We start from the raw sequence: 19,582 nt of genomic DNA on the forward strand, positions 1-19,582 counted from the left end.
CTTAAAAAACGGTATGGTTTGTAACCTATGATTCTGTAAATACCAGTATCAACCAGTTTAGAGACCTAGATGAGCAGGAAAGCAGATTGCTGTACTGCTGGTATTCACAGAACTACCTGTACGTTTGGGAAACGTCCTCATAAGTTAAACAGCTTAACTGGAACTTTCATTACTTACAGAAAAAGAATACACTGAATACGTACATAAATGAGAATGACTGGTGGGCAGGCTTATCTATAGGGAGTATGTACAATTTATGAATGTTGTGAGAGATTATAAAATCCCTTTATGTATCTTTACCATGCTGCCAACTCCATTTTAGTTTACAGAGTCTTGTTTCTTTGTTATCTTTTCACTTTCATGCAGGGCTGAAACTTAGGCAGCAATATCTTGTTAAGAACTATGCAGTTAAAATGTAATCAACCTACTCTAAAAAATAAGTTACCTACTATTGAAGGGAACTGGCTTGTCAAGAGAGTGGTTGCCTTGGAAACAAAGTCAATTGGCAGAAATCCGATCATCTGATAAGGGACTCATCAAGAAATCAACTGACAGAGGCTCTGATGATTTACAGAGGAAAAAGAACTTGGCAACTGGATCATCTCTGTCCTTCTCGTATGAGGGAGCCACAGTAGTCCTCATAGTAGCCACTATGAGGAACAGTGCTTTCTTGAATGTACACAGACTACGAGGACTTCCAAAAGGAAGGTGAGCCAGCACTGCAGCGGTGTGTTCAGTATTTTTCCTTGGAGAAAGAATGCATAATTAAGTGAAAGCAGCATTTATTTCAGAAACTCTGCATGTTTAGATGTTTACTTGCTTGCTCTTGCCATAAGCCTCTTGTTAATGGTAAATCTGCAAAGTCTCACCTTCAGTGGTATTCCAGGGAAAACTACATTTCGGTCGTGGTTTAACCCCAACCGGCAGCTAGAACCACACAGCTGCTTGCTCACTCCCCGCCAGTTGCGACAGGGGAGAGAATCAGAACAGTAAAAGTGAGGAAAAACTCATTTGTTGAGATAAAGACAGTTTAATAGGTAGAGCAAAAGCCACGCACACAAGTGAAGCGAAACAAGGAATTCATTCACTGTTTCCCATCGGCAGGCAGGTGTTCAGCCATCTCCAAGAAAGCAGGGCTCCATCACGGTTATTTGGGAAGACAAACACCATAATTCCGAATGTGTCCCCCCCTTTCTTCTTCTTCCCCCCCCCACCTTTTTATACTGAGCATGATGTTATATGGCATGGAACTTCCCTTTGGTCAGCTGGGGTCAGCTGTTCCAGCTGGGTCTCCTCCCAACTTCTTGCGCACTCCCAGCCCTCACTGGCGGGGCAGTGTGAGGAGCAGAAAAGGCCTTGACTGCTTAGCAACAACTAAAAACATCATTGTTTTACCAACACTATTTTCATCCCAAATCCAAAACATAGCACTATACCAGCTGCCAGTAAGAAAGTTAAGTCTATCCCAATTGAAACCATGGCAATTTCTCAGAACTGCATCCCAGAGGCAAAGAATTGGTCTAGTTCTCTCCAAAGAAGCCACACACGACAGGAAGGTCTGATTCACAAAGGTGGGTATAAGATCCCAATAGAGAAATAGTGCCTGGGCTCTCTCCCCATACTGCAGAGCCTTAAACATCTGAGAATCTGGCCGCCTCTTTACAGTCTGGCAATAGGCCTGAGTTTTGGGCCACACCTTTCCATACAGTTAGAGCATGAGCATGGTCCCTGCTATGGTTTTGGCCCAAGAAAGGTAGTACTTTCCTTGACAAGTGTCTTGGCACAGGGCACAGACAAACAGATGTAGGGACATTCCCAGACAACACTTTGTGCGTGGGAGGGAGGGGATTAGAGATACTTTCATTGTATTAACATAACCCGTGACACTGCAGTTGGCCACCAAGCCAGAGAGTAACTCCTTTATTCAATTTTTATTAATTATTAGTGCAGATGTAGCCCTGCTGTCCCCGATTATTTAGTTATCGGGTAAGAGGGACACATAGCCTAATACAAACAAGTTAATGCTTCTCTACAGAATTGTCTCTAACAAGCACCTTTGACCAGCGAGGTAGCAAAGCTTAACTGGAAAGAAAAGAGAACGTGATCCTCTTCTCTGAATTGTCAAACTCAAAGGCATTCCCTCTAGACACTACCCTCTCCTCATGGTGAGGCTCTTGTAACACCTACATATTCTTACAACTTTGGGAGGCGACACTAGAAAATATGGAAGTGTGAGAACAGAGGAGTGCAGTAACTGAGGTAGTGCACTAAGGGATGAAGAATATGATGGTTAGTTTCCAGAGTAGAGTAGGAATAACAGGGAATGAGCAAAAGATAAGGGCAGTGGTATGGAAAAGGCCATAAGCCCCATACTATCTGCTTCTGCAGGTGCAAAGATCTCACATGACTTTGCTCCTCCAGAGATAATGAGCCTCTTCTCTTGCACCCACGTAAACTGCGAATCTGTGAACTCTCTCTCTTCAAGTAGAGGTAGGAACTGGGACTATCATGTAAACCAGAATCTGAACAGAGTCTTACAAAGGCAGAGAGCTACTCACATGCAGACAGTGGACAGCATGCCCTGAGTAAACGCTGTGAGGAAGTCATACACAGTAGACACTAGCTGGTGTCTGGAAATAGATTTATTTACCATTTTACAACAAGAAAATGACAATGAATTACCAACTTTGTGATCCAGAAGATAACAAGACTCTGCAGAGCACCCTTAACTTTGTATTTATAGGTATCTTTTGTTGGCGAATTCTACATGACTGCTTAAGGCAACTTCTTTGGGTTGGGGGTGGTTGAAGACATCAGAACCACCAAACTGGCTTCCACTGACAGAAACAGAAGGAATATTAGGCTTAACATCCAAGGACTTTATGGAGACTGACTAACAAAACGCCATTTTCGCTCAGTCAGCTCCACACAAAGCTTTGCAAGGAGTAGTAAATCTCAAACATCAACATTTAAACCAGAAAAGGTAACTTGGAAGATACTTGGAAAAACACACAGCACACTGCCTTCTGAAGGCGTTCACCTGCATAAACTACAATAATACTAGTCCAAAAACCTGTCTTCAACTACCTCTTTTAATGTATCAAGAGGAAAACTGGTAAGTACAGACACTCACAGAAAAAACTCTTCAGAAGTTCCTTCCTGATAAGAAGCCTTAGTCTGTGTTGCCACCACGTGAAAGATCTCTTATCATCCATGTGCTCTTGATAAAACATTGGCCTCATTGCTAACTTCTAGTAGCGTTTTCTAAAGTAAAGTAATATTTAGTTGGGGGATGGGATTCAGTTTATTTTTAAATAAATTTTTAAGGCCTTTGAGTTTATTGCCCCTTGATTTCCTTTTACTTCTTTGATGCCCTTTTTCTTAAGTCAGAGACTGTAATTTTGAGCATACAATTTCTACACATCTATATCTGCAGAGCATTTTCTATATCTATAGAACCACAACTCTAATCTTCTAAGTTCCTTCCTCGTAAGCAAATCTAAGCCCCAGATAGTTTCATTGCTTGTACTTAGAGACCTTTTATTTTTTGTCTTTATTTTTAATAAGGTAAACAAAACCAGTTGTACTTTATCTAAAAGTACACTAGCAAACTATGTAACAAAAATATACAAAAGCTATAATAGCTCACACTGAAAGTCCACCTTGCTCAGTGTCTTCTAAAAGTGACCAAAAATTAGCTTCTCAGATGCCTCCAGCAAATAGAAGGTGCTGTTGTGGTGCCCTGCCTGCAGTTCTCCTTCAATTTCTGCCTTCATGTTTTTCACTCAACAGTCACTCAGTTTCCCCCCAATGTTATTTTCCTTCATTGCACCCCCTTTAAGCCCCACAAACTTCCTTTCTTCTAGTTAATTTAAAACCCAAAAATGTGACTCAGATTTTTACAAATTCTATTTTGGATCCTTGATATATCGATGATTTCAGGTCTGCAGACATCTAGGCAAGCAATTTCTAACTTTTCACAAGGCTCTAAAAAGGCCTAGGCGCTGCAGTAAGTATAAGATGCAGACTGTTTATACATAAATACAAGCACTGAACAACTGATTTTACAAACATACGTTGTGTACATTGGAAAGTCAGACATCATGTATCTACGCCCAAAAATCAAGACATTTCACTAAGTGGTAAGAAGAACAGATTTAGAGCAATGCTAATCAGATCCTGGGGGCTTGCTCAGGCAAGCCAGATGTGTCAAAAGGACTATTAGGCACAAAACTGTTCTTTCACCTAGATCAGAGCTCAGAGCCCCTGATTGTGAGTAATCCTGAAAGAGACATGCCATTTAGAAAGTCTGTTCTTTGAGATGTTACTGACATGTATATTCAGAGTGTGATTATCTACACTGTAATCTGGGTTTATTTTTAATGCTAGCAGTATCCAGGATGGCATGCCTCCTTATCTATTAAGGATCATTTGGCTATTTAAGCAGTTGTGTATATTCCCAAATTCTATATGGACTACAAAGGGAAAAGCTGCAAGGATGTGTTGTGAAAGTATATACAACCAGTAAGTCTCTAAAAAGAACAGTCACAGGAAAATAACTAATTTTTCCTTTTCTGAGTGCCTGCCACAGGGGAGAAAGAAGAGCTCTTGTCATGCAACAAATGCAGGTGTCACAATGCACCCTCCCTTTGTGTATTTTTATACATTGATAAGACCCCTTCTGAGCCTTCTCTTCTCCAGGCTAAACAGTCACAGCCCTCTCAGCCTTCCCTCATATGAAGGACTCCAATATCTTAGTAGCCAGACTCTCTCCAGCTGCTCCGTATCTCTATTGCACTGGGGAGCCCAGAACTGGACATAGCACTCCAGGTGTGGTGGAGGTTTTCAAGACACAAATGAATAGCGTGTTACGTAATCTAATCTAGGCTCCCTTTTCCACAAAAGATTGGACCAGATGATCTTTTGAGATGCCTTCCAACCTGAGCTATTCTATGAACTTGGTGTCCACCAGGACCTCCAGATCTTTTTCCACAAAGCTGCCTCCTGGCTGGACGGCCCCCAGCATATACTGGTGCCTGGGGTTGTTCCTCCCCAGGTGCACGACTTTGCACTTGCCGTTGTTAAACTGCATGAGGTTCCTGTCAGTCCATTTCTCCAGCCTGTCAAGATCTCTCTGGATGGCCGCACAACCCTCTGGGGCGTATCAGCCAGTGGGTTCCTGATGTACTCACTGCCAGTTATAATTTTTCTAAATCATTCAGAACTCTGGTCTTCTGAACTATCCATCAGGTCTCTTGGCAGGAACATTGGTGAACAGGGTGCAAAGATACCTACGGCTCTAGACCAAGTTTACCAGGGCATAGCCAGACTCAGCAGCTTTGTCTCAAAAAGGATGGATGGCGGCTCCAGAGAAAGTTTAAAGAAACTAATGGGGGCCCTGGGAATCAGGGCAAGAAGGATGATGCAGCAGACTGCGTCTTGTCCCTTGAGCAAGGGACAAGGCGGTGCAAGAACCCCAAAGCAAAGGAGAAAGGTAGTCAGATGCGCAGCCAGCAAGTGAGAGAGACTGCGACTTATTTTCTCAGACAATGTTCAGTTATACAATGCTTAGGAACCATCGCTTTAGCACATAAGCCCTCTGCTACTGTGATTCTTCCAGTGTAAGTATTTAGTGACCAGGAAACAAGTTTTAACTCTAAACCATAGTTACTGATTTTAATAACAACACGCTGCCCTGTAGACTTTGAAAGGAAGACTAAACAACTTCCTACTAGTTTTGCCAAAGCAACTCATAGAAATTGGTTTTAGCCTTTAGGAAAATTGAGGAAAATGAGTATTTTGTTGTATCATTCACTCTCATAGAAATTTTTCCATAGGCCAATTAACATTTGCATTTTTCATTAACCCATTTATTCCTATTTAATTACACTATCCAGACCTTTAACGTTGCCAAAAGGACATCAGAATTAGTTTTCTGTATTGTCTTTCATTGGTTGACCAGTAGGGAATATGCTTTTGCAGAGTTTGTTTCAAATCAGGTGATTTCTTGTGACCCATAACTTAGCACTTGAAAGGCACTCCATCTTTTTAGACAAAGAATTGACCTTCAGTAAGACACTTAAAAGAATGTGCCCCTATTTTGCTCAACTACTACTGAACTTTCCTTTCTATGATGCCATCTCAGGGACAAACTAGATAGATACAAACACAATGTGGAAATAAGTAATAGGTGTGCCTCAAAGAAAAAAGAATTAGCATAACAGCTCAATTCTTAAAGAGTATTTTCCTTTTAGAAAACATAACAGACACATAGTAAATTACTTGTGGACAGCTTAAAGAAACATAAATTACAGTATTAAACCAATTACACAAACCTCTAGTCAATCCTGTTTCTCAGCCACAAAGCTTTTCAAAAGCATGTAAATAACTGAAAAACTGATAATATAAATGTCCTGAAATTATTTCAGGAATTGTAGAGGATTATATCATAAGTAACGCCACCAGAAAAGACAAAAACAAAGGGATCGAAAACTATTAACTGAGACTATAACTGATACCACTGATATGAAAAAGGATGAACCGTAGAAAGGCAACATAATTTGCAAAAATATGTTGACAAATAGGCCAACTACAGTCTGAGTCATCCTAAAGATGAGCAAATAACAATTCCTCTATAAACACAATCATGGGTATAGTCCATTACTTATGACAGCTCCAGCAATAAAAAAGAATTTATACAGGCTATTGATAAAGAACTTCATGTACATGTTAAATAGTATGGCTTAGAAGAATAATAGAGGTTGATGAAAAACCTATATCCTTATCCTTTTTATTCTTCATAGTCTTTGCATCTTCTGCCTAATACAGGAAAGTATTAACAATATCTATTTGTGGAAGGGTATCTTCAACCAAGCAGATAACTGACAGCCTAATTCTAACCATAAAAAAACACCTAAAAATACAAGTCTAAATATATTTGAGTCTGAAAACCACAGCATCTTCACCTTCCTAACTTAAATCTTGCATAAGCATTCTCATTCTAAACAAAAATTCAATCTAAATCCATTGTTACTATAGTCCTACCTAGACTGAACTGACATTCCTTCTTTACCCCTTGCATGGCACACTTCCCCATTCCAGAATTACCATTCAGTTGCTAATCAGGTCTCTCAAAACCTGGATCTCCCAGATTTGGAGACCAATGACCTTATGCTAAGCTAATGAATAGAGTGGAAAGATTCCTTTTGGAGTAGGCAGTAAAAATAAGCCTAAACTCCACTCTCTCTTTCACAAGCGAAAAGACCGGAGATAAGAGCTACCTGCTGCTCTCTTCTGCAGAAGTTCATAACAAGTTCTGAAAAAAAGAATTCTTCATTCCCAATTTTCTTTCAGTATCCCCTAACCCTATACTGAACCAGGCACATTCTTGGAAGGGCAAGTGGCATACTTTCTTTGGAAAATGCTGTAGAAGGGTCTACCTGTGAAAGCTTGCCCACCACTCAGTTGGTTCTTTCTTAAACTAGTGGTCTCAATAGCTAGTGGAACTGAGGCAGAAACAGAGAAAGATTAGGTAGGAGTGGATAAATTTCCTGTTTCCATGCCTTTAAGAGAACTCCAGAAGTTGTGAATATACATAATAAGAAAAGACAAACCCTGAAAGAAGTCTGAAGAATCTGCAGCAACATCAGCTAAACCATACAACAAATATCCACACCATGTCATTAATTTCAAAAATTCATCCAGAGTAAAACACAATGGGCGTTCCCTTCAGGAAAGAAATCTATCTCCTCTGTAGGAATCCTTTTCTTTGAGGAGAAAATGAATGAATATTTTGGGCGCAGATGTGAAGCTAGTTTAAGAAATCAGACAGAAGTGATTTCCAGTATTCACTTGTCCCCTGCTTTTATCATTTTCTATTGAAGCATTCCAAAACTCTAAAAAGCACAAGAAAGAGAAACTAGTCTTATGAAAGCAGTTGATGAATACCTCTCAAGGATTCTGTCAAACAGGCATTTAATAAGGACAGCAATGGTGATAGAAAATGAGGCATAGTATATCTTCTTAACAGCACCTTCTAGCCCTTTTGTAGCTACTTACAGAAATCACTTATTAAAAAAGGCGTAGAGCAGGCCACTTGGGAATCAACTGTTTGCCACCAAGCTTTTCCTCACTGAAGGCACCTATGTTTCTAAGGAGTCCTGGAATGGCATCTAAGCTTTCAGAATACTGAGAAATTGGAGGAGAAAAAAAAAATAAAAAAAATCATCTTTTCTCACCAGGGAAACTGTTGCTCTTCATCAGCAAATCTGCCATCACTGTTGACACTTCTGTTGAAATACATGAATGCAGAAAACATTTTAGAAGTTTCATTTCTATAGCAATCACAATAGATGGCAAGGCACAATGGCTAGATGAAGATGTAAACAAAACCTAGCTTCCTTATGATTGTCAGAAATTGTTCCTTGCTTTCCTGAGGCAACGTCAATAAATTCAATCTGCTTCAATTAATATACCTATTCTATTATAACTGGATGGTTATGTGAAAATCAGAATTGCAAACAAAATGGCAAATAACTCTTCCCCTCAAAAGGTTCTTTTCTCTTTTTCACCCCCCAGTATCTTTCTAAAGCAGTAGATTAACGCTGTTCATTCTTTTTGTCAGTCCTTGGGACAACAAAAGAATCTGAGATGGAAAGTGAGCATGCCTCTTGCTGGACTAAAATACTTCCCTTATGTTCTCTTTGAAATAAATGTACCAGCATTAATGGCAGGAAGCTGCAATGCTATTTTGGTGTGCTCTACAGTTTCATCATTAACAGAAAAACATCTTTATTAGAAAAGTTATTTTGGTACACACATAGGAACTGGGGGAAAAGGGAGTAAGGAATCTCATGCGCTTTCTCCTGTGTGAAGTGTACTATTTCTATAATCCTCTTGCTTAATTCTTGCAAGGATTTTAGATCACTGGGATACAGAATTGAGGGTGACACAACTGCTTCATATGGAGAATGACAGGACTCCAGGTAATAAAACTTTTCACATTCCTTTAAGCCTTCACCCTATTATTCCTCAATACAATGTACTTTAAGGAGAAAATATCTTTTAACTTCATACAAGATGCCTCAAGTATTTATGACACAGAATCAGATGCAATCTAATCACAGCAATCATCTAGTACCTGTAAACATATTCTATTGAGAAAGAATGCCAAAACTCTCTTACTGCAGTGTAACGTACTGGAACCTTTTATATACAACTCCTATCAAGACCAAACTCAATGAACTATATTGAAGGATAGGTTTGTGATACCTTTCAACTGCCGCGTCAGATGAACGACATCTCTGAACTCAGCAAAAGATATAGATCAAGGTCTGCCTGACTTGTGTAGTATCATATGTGAATACTGGAACAATGTGTTTACTGGCATAAGTCTTTGCAATGCGTGCAAGCAGTTGAGATTACCTAGAGCTATTCCATCATACGATAGCATGAACTGCTTGAGCTAATATAGATGAGGGATGCCTTTACTAAAGGGAAAGCATTTTGTATTATTTTTGTGCATATTGCAGAATTGGAGGTATGTCTGGTACTCTAAGCCATACGAGCACCTTGTTAGTGATCCTTGGTGCAAGAATATAAAGCAGCACAGGCAGCATCTCTTAGGCAGCGTTGGCAAAAATCATCTCTCAAGTACACAGAAAGCACAAACAATGCACAGAAGGTGGTAAAGATGCACCATTCAAAAAAACCATACCTTGCATTTAACACAGAAAGAGGGAGGAATATTATGTTACTCTTCTATTTCAGAGAAAACTAGTCAGAACAAGACTGGAAAACATTTTTTTGTATTATCTTAAGGCCAGTAATTTGAGATCTAATTTAAGTGATAGCTGAGATTCAACAACCTCTAGTATTATTCTCCCTAGTTCAAACATGGATATGACAAGCTACATGCATTAGCATTCCATCTTTTATGGTTAGAATCATTAGTATCTTAGCTATCACATTAAGAGTCAGAAAAGTAAGTAACAGGTCATAAAGAAATTAAGCCAGAGGAGCTTACGCAAAATGAACCTTGACAACCTATTCTTCAAACATGCATAATGATATTTTGAGAATATAAAAATTGAAAATATATCATTTTCCCCTTTCAACTTTTTATATTTTCTAAAACTCCTCCTACACGGAGAAACCAAACCAAAAATGTCCTCTAAGACTTCATGTTGCAATGAGCAATCTTTTCCATAATAGGCTTTTTTTCACCTGTTCCGAAGATCATTTCAATAGAGAACCCAGTCATTCTCAAAAACTATCAAGGTAATCAAGGTAAATCATGACATTCTGTGGTTCAGGCTACCAGAAAACTCAATGATTGTGGTACACAATGCCATATGAATGGGTGATTGTGAAAAGAACCAGTAACAAAAACCCAAAATCAAAAGCTTATGAAGTCTCAAGCTTATGAAGGAGAAGTACATAATTTTGAACAGATAGCAAGGATGTATAATGACTTAGCTGTTCAATCATACCTGCAAGTTTTAAAATTATGACTCAGAAGGAAGGTCATTCCTTGCAATTAGCAAAGTATCAACTGACCCTTTCTTATTAGACACTCTTGGATACTATTAACTAACTACCCATTTCAACTGCAACACTAAAGTACTTCACACCACACCTTTATTAAGTAAAAGTCAAATTATAGTAACTTATTAAGTATGATACACCATACAGTCTTTACCTAAAAAGTCTTTCGGGTCACTGATTTTAATGGGAGAAAATGATTTTGCACTGAAGCATTTTCCTTGGTGCCTTACTTTCCTTCACCCACATTTTTCATTGCTGAGTTTATTTTCTCATTTTCCCCTCCCTCCATACTCATTAAACTTCTTTGCTCCCACAAGTCTCCAGTATTTCTGAATCCATCTTTTTCTTTTTTTAAAAATCATGCTTCCAGTTTAGTATAAGAGTACTATGATAGCTCTGCTATATATCATTTGCTGTAACAGCCTCAATGGACAACATTCTCTAAACTATTCAGTACTATGATCGAGTTAGTAAATGAAAGGCGTTCCGTTTTATAAAATAAGAATATATTCCTTAATATAAAATGTGCTTAAGAATATCCAGGAAAAATATTTTTTTCCTAAGCATAAAAACATGCTAGAAAGGAGATATCTAGTGGCAATTTAATAGTGAATTTAATAGTGACCAAGTGTTCATAGAAGTGGTTTGAAAATAAACTGTTATTCTTTTTTTTGTTGTAGAGATTGTCAGATCTGTCAATGTTATTAGCACAAAACAGTCGTTTGTCCAACTACTAATGCAGCAACTGATACACGTACTGAACATAGTGCCACGGACTATTCCTCCCTGTGCAAGAATTCAGATCTGAATCAAGAGGAAAAAAAAAAAAAAAAAAAAAAAGACTTAATCGTGAATTCCAGAATGGATGTAGCAATCTAAGTTCAGTAAAAACAGACTGCATGCACATAAGTCTCATTAATCTCTTACATCTGTTTGGTTATTAAAAAAATGAAATAAAAAAATTCACAAAGCCACAAAAAAAATCTGCCTCTCTTGCCAATGAATTTAAGCCTGGGTTTTGTATATGGTCACATATTTCCACAATACCAGAATTGAAAACATGGCTCTACTCATCTGTGGAGCTAAGGGAAGAATGTATAGCACCTTAAAACAACAGGCTTGAACTGTAAAAGCAAGAATATTGAATTTAAACTTGAGTATTCTATATGCAATTATTAGAAGACTTAGTTTTGAAATGTTAATGATCAAACAGAATTAAAGTTATTTCATATCAAGCAACTCCCTACCATTTTTGGACAAATCAGTCTTTCGAGTGTAGAACCTTCCCAAGAACAGAATTGTAAAGATTTTTTTTTCCTAATAATCTAAACTTAGTTTTGTTTCAATGCATAAATAGTGGTACCTTCAAATTCCATCATTTTTAAACATTTTGATGGGCACAAGCTAGAACATAGGAAGTTCCGTTCAAATACATGGAAAAACTTCTTTACAGCGAGGGTGACAGAGCACTGGAACAGGCTGCCCAGGGAGGTTGTGGAGTCCCCTTCTCTGGAGATTTTCAAGACCCGCCTGGATGCAGTTCTGAGGGATATGCTTTAGGCAATCCTGCTCTAGCAGGGGAGTTGGACTAGATGATCTCTAGAGGTCCCTTCCAACTCTGAAGATTCCGTGATACTTGCACAATTGAGTATCTAGGAAGCGGGTTGTGTGGAAGGTGCATATTACCATACTCAAGTCATACTGACCTTTCTCCTCTCAGTTGAAATAAAAATTTTCCTGCTGTCCCTTTTAGGGAGTCCTCCAATCTGTTCATACGCTGATTACAAATTAATTGTCTACTTTCATCATTAAATGGTGCGTACGACCTTTGCTCTGCTAGGCAGTTGTTAGTACTTCTGCAAAGATTATTCATCATAGCTGGTTCTTCAGAATCTAGCTTCTCTTCATCTGAAATAGCCAAAGAAAATATATTTTGTAGAAGCCTGTTTAGACAATAAACATGTGCAATGGAGCTCAAAATTAATTACTATTTGTCATGTTACAATATCAAGATTTGCTGTATCAATTTAAAAGGTGAGAAAGCTTACAATTATTTAGAGCAAAGTAGCCGAAGTCTTCTTATGAATATTATTTCTTAAAGTCTTTCAGTTTTGTGTTTTAACATTTTAATCTTTCATCTATTTTTTTTTCTATTTCTCTTTTAGAGATAGTGGATTCTACCTTGTGAAAGAAGGGATTATATTTTAGGATCTGAATATTATGAAGGAACTCAAGCAAAAGGTAGCTGTTAATCTTGTACCTTGATATATATATATATGTGATAAGAAACTGCACAAAAAATGTACATAAATATTTGCATGATCCCCAAAAGGGAGAAGAGGCAAACTCAGGCTAGAACTACATTAGGTTCTCAACTCCTACAATTACTAACATCAACTTATTAAGGCTAATGGATGAAACTACATATAGGGGTACATGATACAAATATATGTACATAATAGAATATGTACATACTATTGAAGTAGAGTTTAGTACTTTTTGTATAAGACTTATTTTGCAATAAGGTTAAAAGTGAGATATTCAGTTTATCAGGTACAGTAACAATCCCAGGCAATGTAAGAATTGTCATTATTACAAATGAGTCTTCATTACAGACAGAGCTCCAGCATGTTTTATTATGAGACAATGTGCAGGAAACGAAGATGTCAAGTCATTTCCTATCTGCAAGAAAATTACTTTTTAAATCCCACATTTAGCAATCTTTATTAAGTCTTCATTAATGAAACTCTTAACAACAAATATTTAGTTGAAGGCCTGTCAAGACATATTATTCCTTTTTACTCCTCTTTCTATGCTTTCTATCCATCAGGGAATCTCCTTAGATGATGCCATCTTATTGTCTCTTTAAACATTTCAGCGTTTAATGTTCATTTTACCCATTGAAGAAAGCTTCCAGTAAAAATTCCATTATTTAGAAACCTATAGGAAAAAAAGGACCAGCTTTCAACTCACTTTCAGAAGTGAAAGCCAGTATCGTTTTTGGAAATCACATTTTCAAAACTGCCTTAAAGCCATTTAAGTATTTTAAAAATTTACTATGAAAGGACATGCAGGTATATATAATATAATAATTCATGCAATTAGTGACATTAAAACCCATCATGCAGTTATTTTTCCTGGAAATAATATGTATCAAAACATTCTTACTCTGAGCAGGAGGAACCATTTTAGCTGAAAGAAAACTTCCCTGAGAAGTTCTTCTAAAAAAGCGTGCCCGAGCACTGCTGAGTTTTCTAACCTCTGCATCATCAGCAGGAGGTTTTGGAAGGCAAATGGAAGAATCTTCATCTTTTGCAGAAGCGACTAGTACTGGTTTCTGTGACAAAGATAAAGACGACATTTTAATAAAAGCACTGATAATTTCATTTCCATATAAGCAAAAATAAAAATAATTTAAAAAAAAAAACAGAAAACCAAATTTTTTATACACAGGGTTAAGTTCAGAATAGAATACATAAAAGTTACATAGGTTTACTTAGTAAAAAATTTTCATCTTCATATCCAGAATCTAATGATACCATTCCACTGAACAAGCCAGATATCTATACCATTATCACCACAGAAAGAAAACATTCAGGGGTGCAGAAAACAAATAAAAACTAGCCTGAGTAGAGCAAATGAAACTCAGAATTATTCATTTCCCTCATATTCATTTAACATCATCTGCAGTATGCTTATTTGTCAAAAAAATGTTGTGCCAAAGACTTGCGCTAACAATTCTACAGGCACATCTATTCTTTATGATTTGTTTTTGAGCACCAACGTAGTATTTCCAAAACACTTCAAATGTGTTCATATCACATGTACCGCTTCCTATCACACTGAGACAAATCATGCAGATCCAGAAACATGCAAGTTCTAGTTTTCATTTATGTTGGTATCTTGCATCTTAGAGGATGTGACCAATCCCCTGAACCTCAGACACAAAGCACTTGTTGTGCCCTACGTAAATGCATTGCCCTGTAAGATCAGGGGTCTCTACAAGTTTCCTTAATATAAAGAATCCATTTGAAAGTGTCCGGTCTGATCCTTCAGAGCTCTCCCTGGTATTAGTTGAAGATAGCCAAGAGGTGAGACCCACTCCCCACAACCACCACGGCTAATACAAGCCCTGCATTTACAGAGTACTAACTTATCTCCGTTGGTAAAGCAGAAGAGGCAGGTTTTGCATTGGTCTTTAACAGCAGTTTTCTCTAGTTTTTTTTTCCCCCTCTCACACACAAGATAAATAAAACTTTAACACCCGTATTTAAATCCAACTGTAGATATATTTAATCTAAAGGTAAGTATGGTCAGAATTTTTAAATTTGATTCATAGAAAATAATATCTTATCAAAATTACTGAAGTATAAAATTTCTTGGATTTTTTCCCCCCTATTTCCTAAAGAATGCTGCATTTAGATTACTGTCTTGAAGAAATAATACATACAGCAAGTATACTTGACCAATTTAGCATGCTCTGCTCTCTCAGGTGCTAAACAAATGTTCATGACTTAATCTTATATTTAAAGATTAAATATAAAAACCCTGAAAGAACAGATACATTTATAAATTGAAAACAATTCAAAACTTTCACAGAGGGGAAAGGGGGGTTCTTACAAGTACCTCTGTTTTTTAAAATAAACTACAATCATTATATTTTACAAATGTGTGAGTCAAATAGAAGCATAATCAATCTATTTACTTTCAAGTTATTAATCACAGAACCACAGAACAGTTGACGTTGGAAGGGACCTCTGTAGGTCAATCTTACCCAACCACCCCACTCAACCCCCCCTAGACTTGATCATGTCCAGGAAGCTTTTGAAGATCTCTGGGAAACCTGTGCCAGGGCTTTGTCAGCCTCACAGCGGAAAAAGTGTTTCCTGATGTTTAGAGGGAACCTTGTGTGTTTCACTTTGTGCCCACCGCCTCTGGTCTTGTCACTGAAAAGAGCCTGGCCCCAGCCTCTTCAGACCCTCCATTCAGGTATTTACAGACGTGGATAAGATGCCCCCTGAGCCTTCTTTTCTCCAGGCTGAATGGTCCCAGCTCTCAGCCTTGCTCCAGTCCCTTCGTCATCTCTGTGCCCCTTCATTGGACTCTCTCTAGTTGCTCCACGTTTCTCTTGTGATGGGGGGCCCAGAACTGGACACAGCACTCCAGGTGTGCCCTTACCCGTGCTGAGGATCACTTCCCTCAAGCAGCTGGCAGCACTCCTAACGCAGCCCAGGATACCATTAGCCACCACCTTAGTGACAAGGGCATATTCCTGGCTCATGTTGATGCTCATGACCTTTTTCTATTTTAGTAGTCTTACACAAGAAAGCTGACTCAAGTATCCATCTTCTGATTCTTGTTAATGTCACTTACAATTACAACACAATACAGCAATATTTAAATAGTTTAAATTATTTTCAGGTTTCTTTTTGGGGAAAAAAATTACAAAATTGATTTTACAGGCCTCAGACTAACATTAAAACAGTCTTCCATTTCTCCCCGACCTATTTAAAGCATATATTTTCCTAACACTACTGATATATACATTTTTATGTCAGTATGGCATGAGTCATTTCGAGAGTACTCACATGATCCAGTGGGCTAAGACGAACACCAGAAACTGGTCTTGATTCAGCCAAATCAAAACTGGATGCGTGAAGACTAGCATAAAGAAATTAAACTTAACGTGAATAAAGCAGACCCAGTGTTTTGTGGTGTGTTTTTTTTTTTAATTGCATGCTTCTTCCATTTGCCAATGAATACAGGGAAAAGGAAAAAGAAAGGAAGAGTAACAGAGCACTTTTACACTATCACTTTTCTTCCATGAATGCCATCTAACTTTGATATCTGGGAATCCAGCAGTATCAAGGGAGAAGAATTACAAGATTGCCAGCATACCTGCCATGATACAGTTTATTTCATACACACCTGCAAAAATTCTCTAATACAAGCCTCAATTCATGCACAAGCCCAACTGCGGTTAGTGCCTAAGATATCAGACACAAGCTGCAGAACAACTGCAAGGCAGAAGACCCAGGTTTGTGCAGGCATGAGCATGCTCCTTCCTATGCACAGGAGAAGCACAGATAGAACAAGCAAGGATGTCAGACAGATTGACCTCATTACCTGGTGACCAACAAACAGCCAAGTCACTCTCAGGCTCCTGCCTTCTGCAGGGGCACAGCACTATGCAGTAAGGAATACTGGATACCTACAGTGCCTGAAGTCACGCTGCCATGAAAACAGCATGGACACCGACTTACCCATATGGCCATTCAAACATGTTTCAGCATCCTTTCTGGCATGCCTGACACCTAACATTACAAATACAGCTCATATCTCCTCCCTGCAGTCATCATAGAATTGGTATATAAGGAGAGCTAAAAAAATAACTGGGAAAATGGTTGTAAAAAGCCCAATATACTTTTTATTTTTTCTCTTTCGTCACAAGAGGAAGATCTACTGAGCTCTGTAAATTATACTACGTAACAAAACTGCACAAGGAAATAATTTTGAAGTAGTAAAAATTTTGTTTAAAAATTAGCATTTCAAACTTCAAGACCTACACTTTTATATTCAAAAAGAGCTGAGAAATCTCTGAAAAAAAGATCTAGCATACAGTTTATGTGGAAACAAGCAAGCGTTCACAGTTTCTAGCGAAAAGCTGAAGTCTATCTCAATCAAAAGCGTACACTGTCGTAAGAAAAAGGTGAGTTACAAACCATTTTCCTATACTATTCTTCAGATACAAAACTAGTGTAATGACTGCCTGGGGTAGCTCTAATCCACAGGAACTTCCTGGACATGTAGATTAACACCAAGAGTAAGGATCATTAGAAGAAGGCAAAGGATGTGATTAGGAATACAGATTAACACGGGGGAGAAAAAAAAATAAAAATCACCAGAAACATAATTACAGAATCAAGTCTCTTGCTGATAAAGGTTATTTGAAAAAATCTTAAAGCCACAGTACCTAAAAACTGAAGGGGGTCTATTTTGAGGAGGTCGTGAGGATCCAGATCCAAAAAGTTTCCTTTGATTCCCTGTAGGTGTAAACGGCCTCCGAGTCCTTAGTGTTCGTAGAACATTTCTGGCTTCATTTATAATCTCAGAACTGGTCTTCTTTGGCAATGAAAGCCTGTAGAATGGTTCTGCCTTTTCTGTATTTTTATCCTTTGAAGGTTGCATTCTGCTGCAAAGTAGCGCACAGGAAGAACACTGTACTATATATATATATATGGAAGGCACAGAATATAATGCTAGTTTTAAATTACAAACTATTAATTCATCAATGTTTATGCTACTGTAATGTAGTTTCAAAAGATATTCTAACAAGATCCTAGGCGGTGGTGAAGTCGTGGAAAATAAGGCTCATTGATCTCATTGATACTGCATTTCCATTACTATTTCTCCATTCTGTAGGAAAATACCAAAGAGCAGAAAACATCTGACACGGAGGACCTTTAGTTTTTTAGAGGCAGCTAAAACACACTACACTCAGTACCACAATGCCTTCTGGGCCAAACGTGGTACTCTCCAAGAAAATCTGTTTCTGAACACCCAATTACTTATAAAACAACATAACCAAAACAGGTATTCAATAATATGCTGTAAAGAGGCCCTTTCTTTCCAATTAATTTAGGACACACCCCATATAAGCTATCGATCTTACCAAGGGCTGCTTCCTAATAAGTCAAAGAGGTATCATTATGAGTAACTGAAGCACAGTTATCAGTAAGTGATAAGCAGAGACAAGGAAGAACAGGCAATCCATTTTTTCCCTCCAAGAGAAATGCCTCCCCAGCCCACCCCCAAGCACACGCAAACAAAGACAACACTAACATAAGATAAATTATCAACACAAACTTTCAATCAGCATTCTGTCCTGCTGCATCTCCTACCAAATGCAGTGGGCAGTAAAAGACTTGCTTTATCATCTCTAGAGCCCCCCCTCCCCAAATCAATCAATATCCTGGTGCAGTTCTCTGTAAATACCACCCTTGTCATTTTACAACAAACTCCTCATAAGCTTTATACCACACAAAATTTCTCTTCTGCTTTTCAAACTTATCTAAAAAGGAAAATACATTTCTGCACAGTCTTTGATTCAGACCACCTGGTAGCTTCTACTCTCTCACATAGTTTGCGACAATGAACCAACAGTAGACCAGACACCGCCATATTGGTTATTTCTTAACTATGGAGCAAAAACTTATTTCTCTAGTTTTTAGTTCACTTCTTCCTGTTCTGCATCTTTACATTTCCAACTGCCTTTTCTGTTCTTTCTTTCAGAGCCTGTACAGTCTGGCAAAGTTTCTTTAATTAATACTCAACCCAACCTCTTCAGCTGAACTATACAAGATAAAATTGGATGCTAAGGAGGAGTGCACCAACCTCTTTCACTAAAAGATGCATAATTACAAAACACAGGAAAAGATCAGGAGCCTGCGACTGTCTGTGTTTTTAATTCTTCCAATTACCATTAATACATTACTTTTCTTCACTGTGACTAAATTTGGCTCTCTGCTCCCTACTCTTCCCTCTCTTACAACATGATTCAAGAGAGTTAAGTAAGGAATTCCACTGCAGTAGTCTGTTTGGAGCAATTATACAGCCATTCGACACTGAACAGGGAAGACAGGTTATCATTCCCTATTCTCCCAGCTACTTGGAGTCAAGATTTTGACCTTTAAGTGGAAGGTCTTCTGCGTAGACCAGATGTCTGACACAGATATCATCCAGCACACATGGAAACAATAGCTGAGAATACACACTAAAACTTAATCAACATGATTCTACAAATCAGAAATCTGAATTAATTCACGTTTCTTCTTTTCTGGTCTATATATTTCCATGTACCTTGCTAAATTTTAAAATAAATCTTCTCAAGTAATCTAATGTCTTACATTTAATCTCTGAAAGACACCTTTTTCTTTAGTTCTTAAAATCTCTGTGCTCTGCCATTGAAATGTGTATTTTATGGGATTCATGTATATGTTCTTCATAGTTAAACTAAGAAGTAACCCAAGACATAACA

At 38.0% G+C, this 19,582-nt stretch overlaps 1 protein-coding gene across 12 annotated transcripts in view; it reads right to left on the minus strand.

Moving 5' to 3' along the window:
* The window catches only part of ARMC2 (armadillo repeat containing 2), a 114,305-nt gene that overhangs the window by 48,972 nt on the left and 45,751 nt on the right, over positions 1 to 19,582 (minus strand). For 10 of the 12 annotated variants that reach the window (XM_063329814.1, XM_063329820.1, XM_063329821.1 and 7 more), the window contains 5 exons: positions 17,519 to 17,737; positions 16,134 to 16,206; positions 13,714 to 13,882; positions 12,252 to 12,453; positions 8,238 to 8,288 (listed from right to left, as the gene is read on the minus strand). In XM_063329814.1, the coding sequence (XP_063185884.1) occupies positions 8,238 to 8,288; positions 12,252 to 12,453; positions 13,714 to 13,882; positions 16,134 to 16,206; positions 17,519 to 17,733 (710 nt within the window). In that variant the 5' untranslated portion in view covers positions 17,734 to 17,737. The remainder of the gene's footprint in view (positions 1 to 8,237; positions 8,289 to 12,251; positions 12,454 to 13,713; positions 13,883 to 16,133; positions 16,207 to 17,518; positions 17,738 to 19,582) is intronic. The other 2 variants (XM_063329823.1, XM_063329822.1) reach the window with 1 other exon arrangement.

This window comes from Chroicocephalus ridibundus, chromosome 3 (assembly GCF_963924245.1).
Source record: "Chroicocephalus ridibundus chromosome 3, bChrRid1.1, whole genome shotgun sequence".
NCBI lineage: Eukaryota > Metazoa > Chordata > Aves > Charadriiformes > Laridae > Chroicocephalus > Chroicocephalus ridibundus.